This window comes from Mobula hypostoma, chromosome 27 (assembly GCF_963921235.1).
Source record: "Mobula hypostoma chromosome 27, sMobHyp1.1, whole genome shotgun sequence".
Classification (NCBI taxonomy): Eukaryota; Metazoa; Chordata; class Chondrichthyes; order Myliobatiformes; family Myliobatidae; genus Mobula; species Mobula hypostoma.
In genome coordinates, this window is record NC_086123.1 from 10,378,308 (window position 1) to 10,397,108 (window position 18,801).

Sequence of the window (18,801 nt, forward strand, 5' to 3'; positions counted from 1 at the left end):
TCCTATGGTATCATCAAGCATTACTTGAAGACTTTTAATGGGGGAAAACTACACATTGAGCTTTTAAACTTCCTTTAAATTTGAAAAATGTAGAAATTCCAACATGAAACATTGGGGAACTACAAAGGAAAATTTCTAAAAGACTGCAAACTTATTGTCTGGAATAAACGTGCGCTGGCTCGCAAAGCAACTATTCAAGTAATAAATCAAGATTAACGGGAAATGTTATTTTAGTGTTAGCTGGAGATTTTCATCAAATACTACCAGTGATTCTGTAAGAACAATTGAAAGCCTGGATTTAAGCATTCATATATTTGGGGAAAATGTTAAACGGTAACACTTGAAAACCAATATGAAGGTGCATTTGATAGGCAATCTATCTGTAGGAGAGTTTGCTTCAAATTTCCTTAAATTAGGAAGTGAAGAAATTATGCATGAAAACTTAACAGGGATGATTTTGATAAACAAAAATTGAACCAAATTTGAATTGTTACGTTAGTTGATGATTTATTGCACACTGCTTTCCTGAATGCTGTTTCAATGCTATTTGAAGTACAAGTGGTTGAGTGAAAGCAATTTCAGCACCAAATTTGTTCTTCAAGTTGTGTATTATTTCATTTACAAGGAGTGTTATAAAGCCCAGTTGCATGGAAATAAATGTAAACATTATGATTGCCAGCATAATAACCTCAGCAAAATTGGATATATAATATTGAATATGTATAAATAAATTTGTTATAAACAGCTGTAACAAACTTTGCAAGAGTGAACTGCAAGTAAAATGGGAAATCTGTAGTACTAATGGAGAAGACTGTAAAAACACTTGTGAACCTTTCACAGAAATAATTCTCCTGTATTTCATAATCTCTTCTGATAGCTTTCAAGATTAAATTGCTGCTTCTGAAAAACTTTCCAGTTAGGAGACAAACTATACACATGCTAGATTTTTGTTGTTGTTGTGAGTAGAAGTATTGTTGGGCCATTCAGTGTTGAAGTTAATAGAGTAGAATCAACTTGTGAATGACATTGCCACTGCCTGAAGCTGCGTTTCCCTATCCATCCTTTGCAGTATAATGCAGCATGTAGAAAGAGTAAAAGTGTAGGCTTTTTATATTCTGTGTTTTGTGCACTTTTAAAGTAAAAATGCAATAGGAGTAGCAGGGGCCATCAAGCAAGCAACCCTGCCATTCAATATGATCATGGCTGTATTATGCTGCTCTCAGTTTCTCTTCTATGCCAGTTCCCTTGGATCCTTCTGTTCTTTAATTTTTCTTGTTTTTATTCATCTTAACCTGAGATATCTAATGCCCTGGCCTCCAACATTCTCTGGTGTCAAAGAATTCCAGGGATGAATTGTCCTCTGAATATCTTTATAAAGTGAAGGTTAAATTTTAACAGATGACTAACTTTGCAATAAACAGTCATAGAATACAGTCTTTTTAGTTTCGCATTTGTTTGTGGTACAATGGACTTCTGGAACACGTCTGAAGGAACACAGGCCAAAAACAATAGTGGACCATCCAGCCTCAGATCTGCTCTGCTCTCACCAAAATTATGGCTGACCATATCGCAAACTCCTTCCTGCCCCAAAGCCCATATTCCTTGGTTCCCTCAATTTCCAATCTTCTGATCTCCTTTCTCAGGATACTTTTTTGGTCAGGAATGAGAAAGATTTATAACCCATGTAAGCCGCCTTAATCTGACTTAAATGCTTAACTCATTCTGATTTTGTGCTGCCTAGTTCAAAATTCATAAAGCTGGAAAAAATGGACTTTCAGCTTCGGTTATGAATCTCTTGTAGAGTCATAAATGTTTTAAGATCACTTCAATTCTAATCTTAAGAATGGCCGATGGCACTCTAATCTGTACTTGTAAGCCAAATTCCTCATCCCAAGAATCAATCAAGTGAATCTGTACTGCTTTACCTTCAAAAGCTAGTTATGATTTTTGGATTTGGAAATACAAATTGCACATTGCACTCAATGATTTAAGTCTTTGTGAACTTAGTTTTGCTGCTCTTTTCATCTTGTTAAAGGTTATTTGAGGTCCTGAAGCTTTTTGATTAGTTTTGAGGGGATGTTGGTATTGAATGCCAAGCTGTAGTTGATAAAGAGCATCCTGATTGGGATTGACCTTTGCTGATCAGATGTTCCAGGATTGAATGAAGAGCCAATTAAATGGCATCTACTGTGGACTTGTTGTGCCAATAGGCAAATTGGAGTAGATCCCAGTTGTTTCTCAGGCAGCAGTTGATATGTTTCATCACCAATCTCTCAAAACACTTCATCACAATGGATGTAAGTGCTGCTGGATGATAGTCATTGAGGCAGATTACAATGTTCTTCTTGATACCGGTATAATTGAAGCCTGCTTGAAGCAGGTGGGTACCTCAGATTGCTGAAGCGAGAGTTTAAAGATCTCAATGAACACTCCATCCACTTGATCAGCACAGGTCTTTAGTACTTGGCCAGTATCCCAACTGGGTCTGATGCTTTCCATGGGCTTATCCTCCTGAAGCGTACTCTCACATCGCTTCAGAAACATAGATCACAGGATCTTCAGAGTTTGTGGGAATTTCTGAAGGTTCCTCCATGTTTTGACGGTCAAAGCAAGCATAGAAGGCATTGAGCTCATCTGGGAGCAAAGCTTGGTTTCACTTGTAAGAGGCATTAACATTCAAGCCGTGCCACAGCAGTCGAGTGTCACCCAAATTTGATCTGGTATTGCCACCTCGCATGTGAGAGGGCTTTCCAGAGATAGTACCTGGACCTCTTGTATCGTACTTGGTTGCCAGACTTGAATGCCACTACTCTGACCCTCAACAGATTGTGAATCTTATGGTTCATCGAGGGCTTCTGGGAATGATCTTGTATGGATAATTGTCCACAACTATTTTAATGAAGTCCGTGAATACTGTGGTGTGTTGATTTACATCCTCTGAACTCAGCCCAGTCCACCAATTTGAAACGATCCCGTAACAACTTGTCTGCTTCACCTGACCACATCTTTTCCTTTTCTCTAGAGCACAGTCTCCTCAGTTAATGGTAGGGATCCATGGTATTACAGAAGAAGTTATAAACCCCTGCTCTAGAGCCTTACTCTTTAGCTTCTGCTTGTATGCGGGGAGAAGGACAGCCAGGTGATCAGCTTTCCCAAAATGCGGTCCAGGCATGGAACAGTAGCCATTCCTAATCATAGTACGGCAGTAGTAGAGTGTGTTGGAACCCCTCGTGCTGCAGGCTATGTGCTGATGATAATTGGGCAGAATTTTCTTTGAGCAAGCCTGATTGAAGTCCCCAACTATAATTTGGAATGCATCGGGGTGGCAGTTTATTGCTTAGCAATGGCAACATTCAGTCTCTCAAATATCTCATTAACGTTGGCTTTTGGTAGTATGTAAGCTGCGGTTAAGATTACGGAGAAGAATCTTTTTGATTCTGAGGAGTCAGCATTTAATCATTGGATGCTCTAGGTTGAGAGAATGCGACAAGATGAAGACCACTGCATCTGAGCACCCCAGTATTTATCAAGAAACACAGACCCTCCGCCGTCTCCAAACCAGCAGTTAAGTCCATTCTGTTTATCGAGAAGCCCTTGAGTCTGATGGCGGAATCCAGCATGTTCAGATTTAGCCTCATCCCCGTGAAACACAGTATACAGCAATTCCTCATTTCCCTCCGATACAACAATCTTGTTCTCCAATGACTGCATGTACATTGGCTAACAAGTTGCTGGGTAGAGGAACTTTTATTTCTTGCTGTTTCAGTCTGGCTTGGAGTCTTCACCTCCTCTCTTGCTTCAGCTATGGCGATATATCTTCATTCACTTAAAGGTGCCATACCTGCGTGCTTGAGAGTTAAATCTGCTGAGTCCTCAGAACGTTGTGAAATTGCGAGTTCATTAAGATGGTTCAAAAGTGCGTTGTTTATAGGTTGCAGATTGCAGTGAGTGTAACACAGAAGAAGTATATTTATAAATTTTGTATGTGGCCCGCAACATGTCACTGCAGTTCACCGGAGTTTCATTCTTGGATATTTATTGCTTATTTATTGATTTTATTACTTTTTTTCGTATTTTCACAACTTGGCCTTTGTACATGATTGCTTGTCTATCCTGTTGAGTCCTTCTGTCTTTCACCAATCAACTTCCCAGCTCTTTATTTCATCCCTCCTCCTCCAGGTTTCACCTATCACCTGGTGCTTCTCTCTCCCCTCCTCCCAGCTTTTTAAATATACACAGCTTTTTTACCTCCAGTCCTGCCGAAGGGTTTCAACCTGAAATGTCAACTGTACTTTTTTCCATAGATGCTGCCTGGCCTGCTGAGTTCCTCCAGCATTTTGTGTGTGTTGATCGGATTTCCAGAATCTGTAGATTTTCTCTTGTTTATTTCATTGATCTTATTGTGTTTCTCGGTATTTTCTGTGTGTGCCTGCACGAAAATGAATCTCAGAGTTGTATATGGTGACATTCATATACTTTGGTAATACATTTACTTGATTTCTTGTTCTCCAGCTCTTTTGCAATAAAAACCAGGGTACTTAATTGATTTATTTGTCACTTTGTTTCTTGAAACAACGAAGATATTCTTCCTATTTTTATCTATGTTATAAGTGAACAAAAAATAAAATGTATTCTGTTCACTCATGTCTCACTTGCATGCTAGACCGGCAGTTTGGATAAAGAAAATAGTGATGTATCCAACTCATTTGTGTGGTTTGTCTGTAGCTGAGGACCCAGTACAGATCCTTGCAGCATTCCATTCGTTAAATCTTTCAACCTGAAAATGACCCTTTTATTCCCATTGTTTTCTGCCCTGAACCATTTGTGTATCATTGCTAATATTTTGCCTATATCTTTGTCTGCCCTTAATGGAACACATTGTTTATCTAATTTAGCAATTATATCTTTACATTAAAAAATATAATTAATACTGAATATGGCTGGTTTATTCCTTTATCTGTCTATTTTTTCCTTTTATACTTGAATGTATATGGATGTGTGTAGTGGCACGGAGGCAAAATAGTCCTTTGAGTTCTAATCCATCTGGCACCTTGCACGCTCTCCATCCGTGCCGTGTTGAGTGTCCAGCGAGCAACTTGGTTTCGGGGAGTGGGTGGGGGGGGGAAGAAGTCGTATGCTATGGAAATAGTAGAAATGCCACTTGATCCACCACAAGGTGTGAAAAAGAAATTATATTGATTTATATATTTTTTAATATATTTAGTTGTGGTTTGAAAGGTGTATGAGTGTGTGAGAAAAATAAAATATACACACACAGTCCTACACGTTTCCAGCCCTGTGCAGTGGCCCCTCTGTACCAGGCAGTGATGCAACCAGTTAGAATACTCTCCACGGTGCATATGTAGAAATTTGTAAGTGTCTTTAGTGACATAGCAATTCACCTCAAACTCCTAATGAAGTGTAGCCTCTGTCGTGCCGCCTTTGTAAATGCATCAGTATGTTGGGCTTACGATAGATCCTCAGAGATGTTGAAACCCAAAAACTTGAAACTGTTTACACTTCCCACTTCTGCTCCCTCATATGAGGACTGGTGTGTGTTCCCTTGACTTCCCCGATCTTATTGACATTGAGTGCAAGATTGTTGTTACAACACCACTTAACCAGCTGATCTATCTTGCTCCGTTACCTTGCCTCATCATCGTCTGAAATTCTACCAAAAATCGTTCTGTTGGCAAATTTATAGATGGTGTTTGAGCTCTGCCTAGCCACACAGTCATGGGTGTAGAGAGAGCAGAGTAGTGGACTGAACACACATCCTTTAACAGTAATATCTCATTACTCTGAGCTTTCATTCCTTCTGATCCATCTACATGGTTTGTTTCTTCAGGAAGGCTAATGGTATAATCAAGGATGCCTTCACCCTGACCATTCCCTCTCTTCTTTCCAACCTTCTGTGAGAAGATAAAGAAGTATGAAGGCTGGGATACCCAGACTTGGAACGTCATCTTCACTACTGCTATCAGACTTCTAGACAAATCACCTCTGACATCCACTTCCCAGCCATTATTCTGTTATTGTCACTTTTAGTTTTTTCACTACTTCAAATTGCACAACAATCTTTGCATTGTTATGCTATTTTACTCCTAGTGTATTCGTTGGTGTATTTTTCATTGCTTGGACTTTCATATAAGGAAGGAATTTCATTGCCCCCTAGTGTAAATGTCAGAAAACTAAACTAGCCAAGTAGGAGGAGGGGTTTTTTTAATAGGATGAAAGGCATGAGAGGTTAAGTGACAAAGGGGTGGTGAAAAGTGTAGGGTGAAAGATGATGGTAATGAGTAGAGGTACTTCTGTTAGGCAGAGCTTTATCATGGGTAGCTGTCTGACTTACACAGTCTATGAGTCTTGTCAGCGCTATCGATATTCTTATAACAGGGTTGTGCTTTGTAATCTACTTTTGCTCATCACTGCAGTTGTAAGTTTAGTTTATGAAGCAGAGCACATAAAACTTGCTCAGCTTTGTTGTCAGTTCTAGCTGGGCATTTTCTGTTTATCATATAAACCTACAGCAAAGCCAAAGCAACCCTTATGCAGACTTATAAATTTATTGCAACTGACACATGAATATGGTTGAAAATAGTTAATTTTTTTGGGTTCACAACAGCAGATAAAAGATTATTTTTCCTTGTTTCTAGAAGCATTTCTGGTTATTTGGTTGCACTAATTAATAAATAGTGTAGGCAATCCCAGTTACAAAGAAAGAAGTTGTGTGCCTAGTTAATGGGCCTTATTGTGACTTTTCTTAAATAGTGTGCAGCTGGATGTACATTCCATCTATATTATAGAGTCCTCAAGTGAGTTTGTGTTTATGGAATCAGTTTAGAGTTCAGGTGAGTGAAGTTAACCCTGGCAGTTCAGGAACTTGGTAAATACAAAGGTAATACAATAGGTTGTAGGGTGGTGAACTTCTTAGAGGTTTGTGTTCATCAGCTTGCTTTGAATGACACACAAGAGTTAGTAGGCCTCTATCAGATTGTAGAAGTTAAACTAATTTTTGATCACGTTAATGTAAATTTCTGTAAGAAAGAATATTTGAAAATGCTTGACACCAGCATACTTGTGTGTAGTATATGTACACCTCAAGTGCTGTTTTGATAGCATCCTCTCTTGCATAATCTTGTCTGCGTTTTAGTACGTTGATCAATTTTGTTTCATTATATTTGTCAAGGAACCTAGAAGTGTTCACTCTAAATTGAACAATCAATATGAACTATTGAAACATTTTTCATTCCAGCTTATAATTGCCAAGCCATGAATGTTTTGTTTGATGGTAAGCTTGCAAACATTGGTGCTTACAAATGTATTTATTATTTTGATGAAAATTAAATGAGATTTACAGATTCCACAATTTTTTAATGATTTTTTCCAAGGAGCCTAAAATACACTTGTCACAAATGTAGTTTGTCTCAAATCTGATATGTCAGTTTAGACTTTACCCAGTCTTGTTTGATACACTTATTTTCCCCTATAAGCAATGCATAACACAAATTTAAATATCTTGTAATAAAGTTGAATTAAAAACAATCACATTTTGTAAATTTGAACAGTGTCAACAACCATTTACATACATTTTTAGTAGAGGTTATACAAAGTGATTTACAGAGACTACATTAAAAATAGATACTAAATCGCTGGGAATATAATGAAGGATCAGCTAATCTTATTTAAACTCCCAAGTTGTGTTTAAGGAGGGGAGGAGGGAAAGGAAAGTTGGATGAATTAAACAAGTACCTTGTTAATTGAGAGGATAGCCATAGAATATAGGGGGACATGATCAATTCAGGGGTCAGAGCAGTAGCAGATGAAATTTAAAACTGATAAGCATTTGATGAACACATTAAGAGGACTAATTATGTCACAGTTAGCACACATTTTTGTATTCTGATCAACACACTGTGATCATCAGCATAAGAAAATCTGCAGATCCAAAACAATGCCCACAAAAGGGACTCACCAGGCCAGGCAGCATTTATGGAAAAGAATAGACAGCTGGCATTTTGGGCCAAGACCCTTCTTCAGGACTGTGAAGAACACCCCGTGATGTTGAGGTGACAGTGCTGAGGATGTTCACTAGGATATTGATTGGGATGGAGCACTTCAGTTACAATGGATAGTTTGGTAGTTTTCCCTGGAGGAGAGAATACTGAAAGAGATGTACAACCTTGTGGGGCATAGGTAAGTTGGATAGTTGGAAACCATTCACTATCGTGGAGACCTCAAACTGTAGAGCATACTTTAGTTGCAAGGAATCCCAGATTATTGTTATTGCATATCAATATTAAATCGATAAGAGGTAGGTTGCAGCTAATCAGGGACAAACAAGGTGCCAGGCTTGGAGATGTATAGATGAATACTCATTAGTTATAAAGGGGAAAAATGCTTTCAAAATACAAGTTGACATAGTGAATGAGATGTAAATTGATAGGTTGGATGTATTGGAAGAGGTTTTGTGTAAGTAGTTTGGCCTAAATGGTGCATTTTCCAGTTTGTGAATGGAAATTATATGTAGGTTAGTAGAAGGGTTTCAATGCTGATCTGTTTAATTTTGGTGTTAAGGATTTTAGAAAGAATCTTTGGGGTGGGGGATTCTTTTGGGGAGGAATTGCTGTGCATGAGGTGCAGTTGGATGTAATTAAATTTTGCCTGTGTAGATTAGGGAAATGCACACCATGTTTGATTTCATTGAATTTTTTGATTAAGTTCTGGAAGTCATTGATGAGAGGGATATGGTGGATGTTGCGCATAAGGATTTTAAGAGTTGAGTTGAGTATCAGTGACAGTGAAGGGCAGTTCACAGGCTTCTGTCTGAGTGAATGATGTTGAGTTTGGGAGCTTCAAGTTCTTCGGTGTGAATATCACCAATAGCTTTTTTAAGGACCTACCACATTGCCGTCGCATCCAAGAATACTAACCAACGCCTCTACCTCCTCAGGTGGCTGGTATTATCTGAGCTGACCATCTTGACAATTTAAGATATCGCATCTGCTTCTGCAAAGTCCATAGCCTTCTCATGTTAGAGAAGTTTCTAGAGAGATGCATTGATATCTTCTACCACTTCCTTAGCAATGAGGTACCGACTACCCTCTGCCTCAAGCTTGCCTCGTAAACCTCCTTGTGACCTTGTACTTGTATTCTCCCTGGTATTTGACATTCTCATCCTGGGAAAATAGCCGTCTACCTTGCCTATGCTCCAGCCCGCTCTTCCTGCAAATTATATACTTCTATTGATCATCCTTCAGTCTCCTATGGCCCAACAAAAATGATGCAAATTTGTGTAGTCTCAGTCTAGGGAACATCCTGGTGAATTTCTGCACTCTCTGAAGTGGGCTGCTTGTAATGCAGCAATCAGAACTGCATGCATTACACCAACTGTGGCTTTTGAACAGCATTTACCATCTATCCACTTTTGTTGACACTTTCAGGGAGCTATGGACTTGCATGCCAAGATCCCCAATTACATCTTTCCCCTCAGTGTGCCACCATTTACTGTATAGCATCCATTTTCTAAGTCTTGCAATTTACCATATGTCAAGTTTTAAATCTCAAATATTCTACCCAGTTTGTGTCACCACATGGAGAGGTAATTTAACTGTTTTAAAAATGATTTGGGTAAAAATTTTGTTTGGTTAAAAACTGCAGTTGGTAGGTGGGGGGTTGGGTCAGCAGTCTGGGTGCAAGATTAAGACAGGTATAGTTCAGATAAGACAGAAATTTTCATTTGCTGATGGTAAAGGTAAGGTTTTTCGGAAGTGGTACAGGATGAACACAAGGACAGACTTTTCATCAAGGAAAATGATTGTGACCTGGAATTTAAAACCAGTGTGTGTGGTGGAACTGTAAACATGAAAATTGGAAAATGAAATTACATAGATGCATGAGGGAAATATACTGTGCTGTGGGAATAGTGGGGATTGAAACCCTGAATTGCTCCACAGATAGCTGGCATCAACTTGATGGGCCAAATGATTGCTTCCTATGCTATAAAGAATCTGACACCACATTTTTGACTAAATCTTGCTGTATGACTTGAGGATGGCTCAAGAATAGAAAGCTAAACATGGATAAGATAGTACTTTTGCATTGTGATCTGGGTAATAGATTGGGCGATTCTACTTCTGACCTCTTTGTTTCCATCTGTGATTTAGATGTGGGGAGAAAAGTATTGATATTCAAGGTTGCTGATATCATTGAGGAGGAGAAATTGAGAAGGATTAATGGAGTTCATGGGTTAGTAGGCAATGCAGATGTAGTTTAAGGCTGAGAAATAAATTAATACTTCCTGAGGAAGGGGTGGGGAATCCTGCATTGTAAATGCTTTTGAAGTGGAGTAAGTGTTACCTGTGGCTAAATGCACATTGACCTTTTGGGATGTTATTACCAGTACAAAAGACACATTGAATTCTTGTTAAGTGAACATAAAAAGATAAGTGATGGAAATTGTTTGCACACACACTGTGAATTGACTATAAGCAGGTTGTCAACTGCAGAATCCAAGAGAAATTAGAGGAGCATTTTTGACATTTACTTAAGCTTATTAGCACCTGGAGCTCTGGCCTATAAAACCTGCATCCTTTTTACCTAATATAAGGTATTCAGCCTGCTTGATTCTTATTCATTGTAAATTTAAAAAAATAGCCTGGCTAGTTTGTGTGATCATCGTATAATTGATAACTAATGTTGTAGTACTTGCAAAATGCAAGAAGTGAATGTTTACTGTGAATTAGATATGATGTTATTATCTCTTCATATTACTGGTTTTAATTCCTTGCTCGGAATATCTTAAATAGGTGCATGTCAATTATTAGTTTCACATGTCTGATAATTTCAGAAATCCTGAATAAATTTTGAAGGCCTACCTTTTAAGGCAATGTTGTTTATTCAGATTACATTTTTCCTCTCTTTCCCTTGGCATGGCAACAAGATGGAATTACTGTATATTATTAAAGTAACCAGTTTAAGAAAAAGGGCTATTGACTTTTGTTTTGGAAAATTACTAATATATTTCAAAAATGTTTTAAGTTCAATAAAATAGTTAAACAGTTAATATTAATGTTCCCTTCTCTTTGCTAAATTACATATTGAATTGATCTTTAAGATAAGTTAGATTAGATGTATTAGAAAAGGCAGTGGTTGATCAATTTTAGCATTAATGGATTAAATTAGTTCTTTCGTTTTCCTACCATCAGTGATTTTACAGGAGTAATAATATATTTTCATGAGAGATTTGACATTGTTTATTGAATGTCTATTACTGCAGGTGGCACTCCACATGAGTCTTATTCCAAAATAACAAACCCTTCAAATTACTTGTCACAATATATACCCCGTATATTCTGAACTCATCTTCATTCAGCTTTACTAGTTTTTGTGGGTTTACAAAAAATGAATATAATTCTTGCATTGATGGGAGTGGAGAGCGAGCCCTCTTGAAGTTTTGGCATAAGTATCTGTTAGAATATGGTAGATTCTGCACATTTTAAAACTTTCTTTGGAAAGAGTAAAATGTGCTCATAGTGAAAATTTAATCATTCAGTCATTGATCTTTAATCCTGAACTAAAATCTAGATCAAAGATTTGTTTGTACATTATTCCTTCAGGCTAATGAAATGAACGCATTCATTCTCCATTACTGGTCTATTGCTTTTTATCCCTACCTTGAAAGAAGTTTGAGCCAGTTTACATTTATTTAAATAAAGTGGAATTTTACCTTTTGAGTAATCATTTTGTTGTTCTCTTCCTGTTTCATTGATTCTGTCGTTCTCTGGTTTTAATGTAACTTTGCAATTAAATAAAAATAGAAGCTGTAAATACTACTTTTTCAAATTGTCCATTGAATTTATTTCTTAATTCCATTCACTTTCAACAATAACATTATTAAAAAGGTGTTCATTGCTCTTTAAACCTAGATTCTCCGCAGAATAGTGAAATTAAACACAATTCTGAACCAAAGGTAGCATAAGCAATTGGTAATGAAAGGGGTGGGTTAGTGTTTGGTAAGAAATTAAAGGAACTCCATGTTCATCCTTCCGAAGAAACCCCTCAAGTTTTGGTTTTATTTGTGCACTGCACTGGGAAAGATCATGCCAGCCATTGTCGTTGCCTTCAAATGTTGAAACTTTAAACTTTTACAACACAGTTCTGCTACAGAACTCCTTGTGGCGAAATTTGTTTTTACCTCTATTATTTTGGGCTTTATTATTCCAAGTTCTATTTTTAATTCAAGTTACGCCAGCATGAATATATGAACATAGCAACAGTTGCTTATAACAGGCAAAACATTGACATTCAAATCCATTAAGGACTAGTAAATCCATCACTTGAACTGGACAAATTAGCAGCTGTTAAAAATATTTTTGTGTAGTTCAGGTTTGAATTTTTGCCAGATTTAATAAACAAGAGCTTTTCAAACTTAGAATTTGAGTAGCAGACACAGCTGTAAAATAACTGCTCTTGAGATTTAAAAAGTGTACCATGTTGCACTCTGTTAGATCCAAGTAATTTAGCAGAAAGCCAGAATCAGCTATAAAGACCAGTGGTGCCCTTCAACAACTTATTTTGGCACTCAAATTTGTTCTTTTCTCAGTTCATGATTTAACAAGTAAATTTGCTGGTTTTTAAAAATCACTAAATAGTGTGCTTCATCATAGAGCTGATTCTTGCAGCCATAAAATAAATCTGATATGGTGTTGGGCAAAAGTTGTGCATATGGCTTTTATTGCCTTTTCTTAAAGAGTAGCTACCATCTGTAAATGTGTTACTTCTAGCTCCAGCATTCCAATATTTGCAATGAATTTTCAAACATGGCAGTGTTCTTGCAAAAACTTTGTGAATAATGATTGTAGTTATTTAGGTTTTCACGATTAAGGTTTCTATTCATTCAAATCTATGCACTTTGATACATTCCATGAATAACAAAAATAAATCTGTTCTTAGAGTGCTGTGCTGTAAGAATCTTTCAGCTTTTCAGGCTTTGAAATAACAAATGAATAAAAGCCCAAAAATACTCAATATATTACTTACATGGGAAATTTGATTTGTAGAAAGGATATGAAGTTTAAGATGTTAAATTTATTTTCTAGTAACTGACCTTTGGCATTATCCTTGGCGTGCTATTAGAATGCAGATGAATTGTTAACTTCTTGAAATTGAATTCTGATAAGATGCCATAATTTATCTTTCAGCTATTTGGGAAAATAGACTAGAGTTGATGATAATCAGTTTCTCCATTATGTGAAAACATTTGTTACTGTTTTTTGCTAACACTTCTATTGCTCAAAATTCAGAGCATTAATTTTGCGGATCTTAATATCCCTTTCATAATATCTAAAGAAGCAGCTTCGATTGTAAAAAGGATTATTTTAGAGAAGGTCAGAAGTTCAATTCTTCTATGAGGGAAGACTATTTTAAGCCAACCATGCAGAAGCATCACAAAATTGAAGCAACTTTTTGATTTTATACAAGGGTGTTTAAATGTTGTTTTCAATACAAGCACAGGTGCATCTTCACAATTATTCTTGTTCTACAGGCCATAAACATTGTTTTCTGCTTTTGAAATATACCCAACTCATTTTTCAAAGGAAAGCTGTAGTTCAACCTCATTATTCCTTCCATTTTATTTTCCGATAAAGCATGCATTGCTTTATCAGAAAATAAAGTTTCTTTGATTGTATATACAATTCTGAAAGTGAATGTTTTAGCAAAAAAATTGCAATATTTTCTGTTCTTTTATAGTGAGCACCTTTCCTGTTCCTTCACCTTCTTTCTGCATGGAGAGAGCAATGTCTGTACAAGTGTTGAGATTGCTCAACACCAACCTGTGTACCACATCACTGAAGAGCACATCAATCTAGCACTATCATCAGCCATGCCTTGTCAAGGTAAGTTACTAAATTAGTTTTCTAAATGTAGTTAACCTGATTTGTGCACTACAGAGCGCTGTTAATAATGATTTTGGAGTTGTCAAATGATAATTTTGGATTGGTGAATGTGAAATCAGACACTGGTGAGGTTATCTGCTAAACTCAGCAATTGCATTCTTAATTTTTAATGGCCAAATTATCTTAGAAGCAGTTTATTGGAATTGTAATGCATGAAGTAGAACGTTTTTTAAACTAAAAGTAACCCTAAAGAATTAAAACGGAACACCAGGCCAAGAGAGAGACAATGAGCATGGTGAGTTAGAGGCAAGGGGTCAGGTGAAATACCCATTCGGCCAATTCAGGGAAAGAAAATTTGGGGAAGGCAAAAGAAAGTTTGGTTGAAGTGAGAAAGGAATTTACCTGCAAGTCTTCTGATCCAGAAACCAATGAGCAGTGATGAATAAGCAGAACTAGTTGTGGGCTGTATTGCAAATGGAAAAATTTAAATTTACTCATTTTCTGTGTATGTGAGTAGAGGCTGGATGAGGCCTTCAGCAATGTTAAAATAAAAAATAGGTGGCATTGAGGTTAAAAAGATATTTGGAAGCCATTCAGAGTAGGTTAGGAAGGTAGGGTTATGAACTGGTCATCCTTAAATAGGATAGGATGGAATTGCTTGAAAAGTGACTGGAATTTGTTGGTTTGAAGTGAAGTGTTAGTAGGATATTAAAACATGTATTTCATGTTGATACAAAATTTACGCTTAGTTATCTCAGAAGCCTGTTTTTTTTCCAACTGTGTTATCATATGCTTTGTCCACATTTTTAAAACAGCTTTCTAATTCCAGTTATATTTCTGTGTTCATATTCTTAAATTATTTGCCACATCAATCATCAGTACTATAAAAATTATTATTCACTTTTTTTTTTACAGTCATTATTAGTCCATTTGGACTAAATGGCACACTTACAGGCCAGACATACAAGATGTCAGATCCAGCTACAAGGAAATTGATAGAAGAATGGCAATACTTCTACCCAATGGTATTAAAGAAAAAAGAAATAAAGGAGGAAGAAGAGATGGATTGTGATGATGACTTCCCTGTTGCAGTTGAGGTTATTGTTGGTAAGTATAGAGTGCAACTGACAGAAATAATGCACCTATAAGACCAATTTAAAATGTTCTGAGTATACGAACATCAGCATTGGTTTAAATTACAGGAACATTAGCCTTTAATCATTTTCAATTTGAGATCATTCTAAAAATTCAGATTGTACTATTGCATGGCTGATTGCTCTCTTTGCAAGCCCTTTTCTGTTGTTATGCTTTAGTTAATGAACTGATCGTGACTTGGACCATAGTCTCCAATCTTGCAGACCTTGGCTGTGCAGTAGATGTAATGCAGCTTAATGACTGATGTTGGGCTAAACTTGATCCTGGGACTGAACAGTTTGTTAGAGATGAAGTTCAGCATTGATACCTGTCTGCATTGATTTCAACAGAACAGTCCATTGAAGACACTTTGATTAACAGCTTTTATGCTCATATAAATTAGAAGATGTAAAATCACACCTGGTTCTCTCAACCCTGCTCTGCCTTTTGGTGAACTCATGACAAATCTGTAACTTCATTCATGCTTACCTCCAGTAACCTTTCAGCCCCTTGCTAATGAGCAATTTGTCTCTGTTTTAAAATATTTAAAGACTCTGCTTCCTTTGTTGGGGGGGGGGTGTGGAATCACTGAATTTCTGCCTTAAGTGTGCAAATGTTACTTTTAAAAGTAACCTCTAGCCCAGATACTTCCAGAAGTGGAAGCATCTGTCTTCAGAAGACTTTAGGTTTTTGCATCAGGTTTGCTCTTGATCTTCTGAATTTCAAAGCATAGAAGCCTAGCCTTTTTAGTCTTTTTTAATAAGACTACCTACCCATTCCAGTTGTCAGCCTAGTGAACCTCAGAACTGGTTTCTAATGTACTGTACATAGTGCTGCATGTGATCTAACGTTTTAATTAACTGAATTATAACACGGCTAGTTTTATGTTCATTTCCTATTACAATTGAATGACAACATTCCATTATCTTTCCTAATCGCTTGGTGTGCCTATATTCCATTGCAGCATTTTATCTCCTAGCAATTTACTGAGACTGCCTGGTCTGTTAAGTTCCTGCAACATTTTATGGCACTTTTCTAGTTGATTTTGTGTCACCAGAAAATTTAGCAACAGATTAAGTATGTTTTTTCTTTCATAGAACCATGTTGACTTTGCTTGATTATTTCACGAAAAAGGGACAGTCAGCATCCAGTAGCAAGAGTAACTTGAGAGACACTTCAAGTGTAACTGTCTCCTTAATACAAGTCCATCCCACAACAAGCTATTCTGTGCAGCTTTGCCACCTAATTGTTAAAAGCAACTAAGTCAGGTGACCTTGGGGACAATTAGCACCTGTGTTGGGATTCCAAAACTTGGCATAGGGAGAATGTCAGTCACTAATTCAACATACGCAAAGAGAGCATGCTAGGGAATGAGATGACATGCTCATGACAAATTATTTAAGAAATCAGTCAAATCCAAATGCTGTAACTACAGACAGAGGGAGGGAGTGAAGTAGGGAGAGAAGGAGACTGTGGAAGCTGGATTCTGGAGCAACAAACAAACTGTTGGAGGGATCAGTGGATTGAGCGACATCTATCGGGGAGGGGAGAAGGGAATTGATGATGTTCTGGGTGGAAACTCTGCAACGGGCCATGATACATGGGCTTGACTTGAAATGCCAAGCATTTTCTCAAGTGGATGATTCCTTTGGGTGGAGGTAGCATATTCTGCTCATTCCTCCCCAATTGTGCTTTTTTGGATTATTGTGTGTAAACCTGATCTTCCTGGGTGATTTCAATGGCGAGATGGGGAAATCTTCAATCATAAGCTGCTACTAAATTCGGATATCAGTTTTTCAAAGTATTCTGAGATATTTAATTTATTCTTTTAGTAGCGGAAAAACTTCTTCTTATATTATCTTTGTTGTTATGTGAAAAAGTGTCTTGAAAATTAATTTAGTGATGACTTTGAAGCCTGAGTAGAGTGCATTTTGTTTAATAGCCAGTGATACACATTTAGAATTTTGTGTGACTAGTTGCTAAGGAACATGAAAAAATTAGAATAAATCTATAATGTATTGCCTGAAATGATAAAGATGACATCTAAGTATTAATATAGCTTGATCACCAGCAAAGGACAAGATTTAAACTTATTACATTATGTTTGTTGGAGTTGAAATTGACATATGGTGCCTCGTATACATTCTAATACTTCCATGTGTTTTGAAATAATTATGTTCTATATTTTTGCAGGTGGTGTAAGAATGGTATACCCGTCAGCTTTTGTGCTGATTCCTCAGGGGGATATCCCTATAATTTCAAATGCTGCTACTGCAGGAGGTCATACCAATCCGACGCAAGGGCCAGGAAGTGTGAAAGACACCAATAGCTGTGGATTGCCACTTACACCACCCACCTCTCCTGAACAGACCATAATAGGTAATTTCCCATATGTTGTTATGTAACTTTACAGCCTTTGTATCTAGGAGTAAATATAAATATTAAGAACGGCATTCGACAGCTTGGCAGCCATTTAGTAAGAATATGGCTGGATTTGATTGTGTTCTTCTTTACCCATAGTAACTTTTCAACATCTCACTACATTCCTCCTTCCACCCACCTGGCTCCACCTATCACCTCCTTCCTCTCCTCTACCAGCTTATTTTGGCATCTTTCTCCTTCCTTTCCAGTCCTGATGAAGGGACTCAGCATGAAAGGTTGACTGTTTATTCATTTTCATAGATGCTGCATTTATTATAATGCCTGTACTGTTTTGTGCACTTTATGCAGTCCTGGGTAGGTCTGTAGTCTAGTGTAGTTTTTGTATTGTTTCATATAGCACCATGGTCCTGAAAAACATTGTCTCGTTTTTCCTGTGTACTGTACCAGCATTTATGGTTGAAATGACAATAAAGGGTGACTTGACTTGATCTACAGAGTTCCTCCAGCATTTTCTGTGTGTTGTTCTAGATTTTCAGCGTCTGCAGAATCTCTAGTGTTTACAGCTTTTTCATCTCTGCTTTTCATAGGTTTACTACCTCAAACATGTTAAACTCATGATTCCATTAGGTTGCCCCTGAACCTCCAATACTCTGCTGAAAATAATCTGTTTGTGAAATCTCCTTGTAGCTAATATTTTCCAATCCAGGCAATATGCTGGTGAACCACTTTTGCATCCTTTCCCAGGCCTCCACTTATTTTCTGTGGTGTGGCAACCACAACTGCACAAAATATGACATGTGGCCTAAGTATTATACAGCTGCAGTATGTCTTCCTAATGGTCATACGGCAAGTCCTGACCAATCAAGGTAAACATGCCATTAGCTGCATTAACCATCTTATCCACCTGTGTTGCCACTTCCAGAAAATTGTACTGGTGGGGAAGTGTGTTTCACTGTCATCACAATTATTTGTCTTACTGAAATATGGATGTTGTAAGCAGATATTTACATTGACAGATTAGACAGGCAAGATTTCCCCTCAAGGAAACCTGACTTTGGCCTGTTTTATCATGTTCCTCCAAGAACCCCAAAGTTCCTTAATAAGGGACTCCCAACACCTTCCCAACCACTGTAGTCAGCCATAATTTCTTTTCTTTTGCCTCTCTGCCTCTCTTAGAGTGGAGGGACATATGTGATTTTCCAGTGCTCAGAACCATTCCAAAATCTCGTGAATTTTTGAAAGTAAAAAATGTGCATAAAAATCTGTTTCAGATTCCTTTTAGACTTAAACATTTAAATTAATCAGCAGAATTGAGATGGACTTGAATTTCAGATTTTATTGAAAGGTAGACATTAATGTTATTATTAAAGTACAGATGCTTGAAACT

The 18,801-nt window shown here is 37.2% G+C and overlaps 1 protein-coding gene across 2 annotated transcripts in view; it reads left to right on the plus strand.

Moving 5' to 3' along the window:
• Positions 1-18,801, plus strand: part of LOC134338564 (mediator of RNA polymerase II transcription subunit 13-like) — a 179,354-nt gene that overhangs the window by 113,148 nt on the left and 47,405 nt on the right. For both annotated transcript variants that reach the window (XM_063034480.1, XM_063034481.1), the window contains exons 5-7: positions 13,753-13,898; positions 14,814-15,005; positions 17,226-17,411. In XM_063034480.1, the coding sequence (XP_062890550.1) occupies positions 13,753-13,898; positions 14,814-15,005; positions 17,226-17,411 (524 nt within the window). The remainder of the gene's footprint in view (positions 1-13,752; positions 13,899-14,813; positions 15,006-17,225; positions 17,412-18,801) is intronic.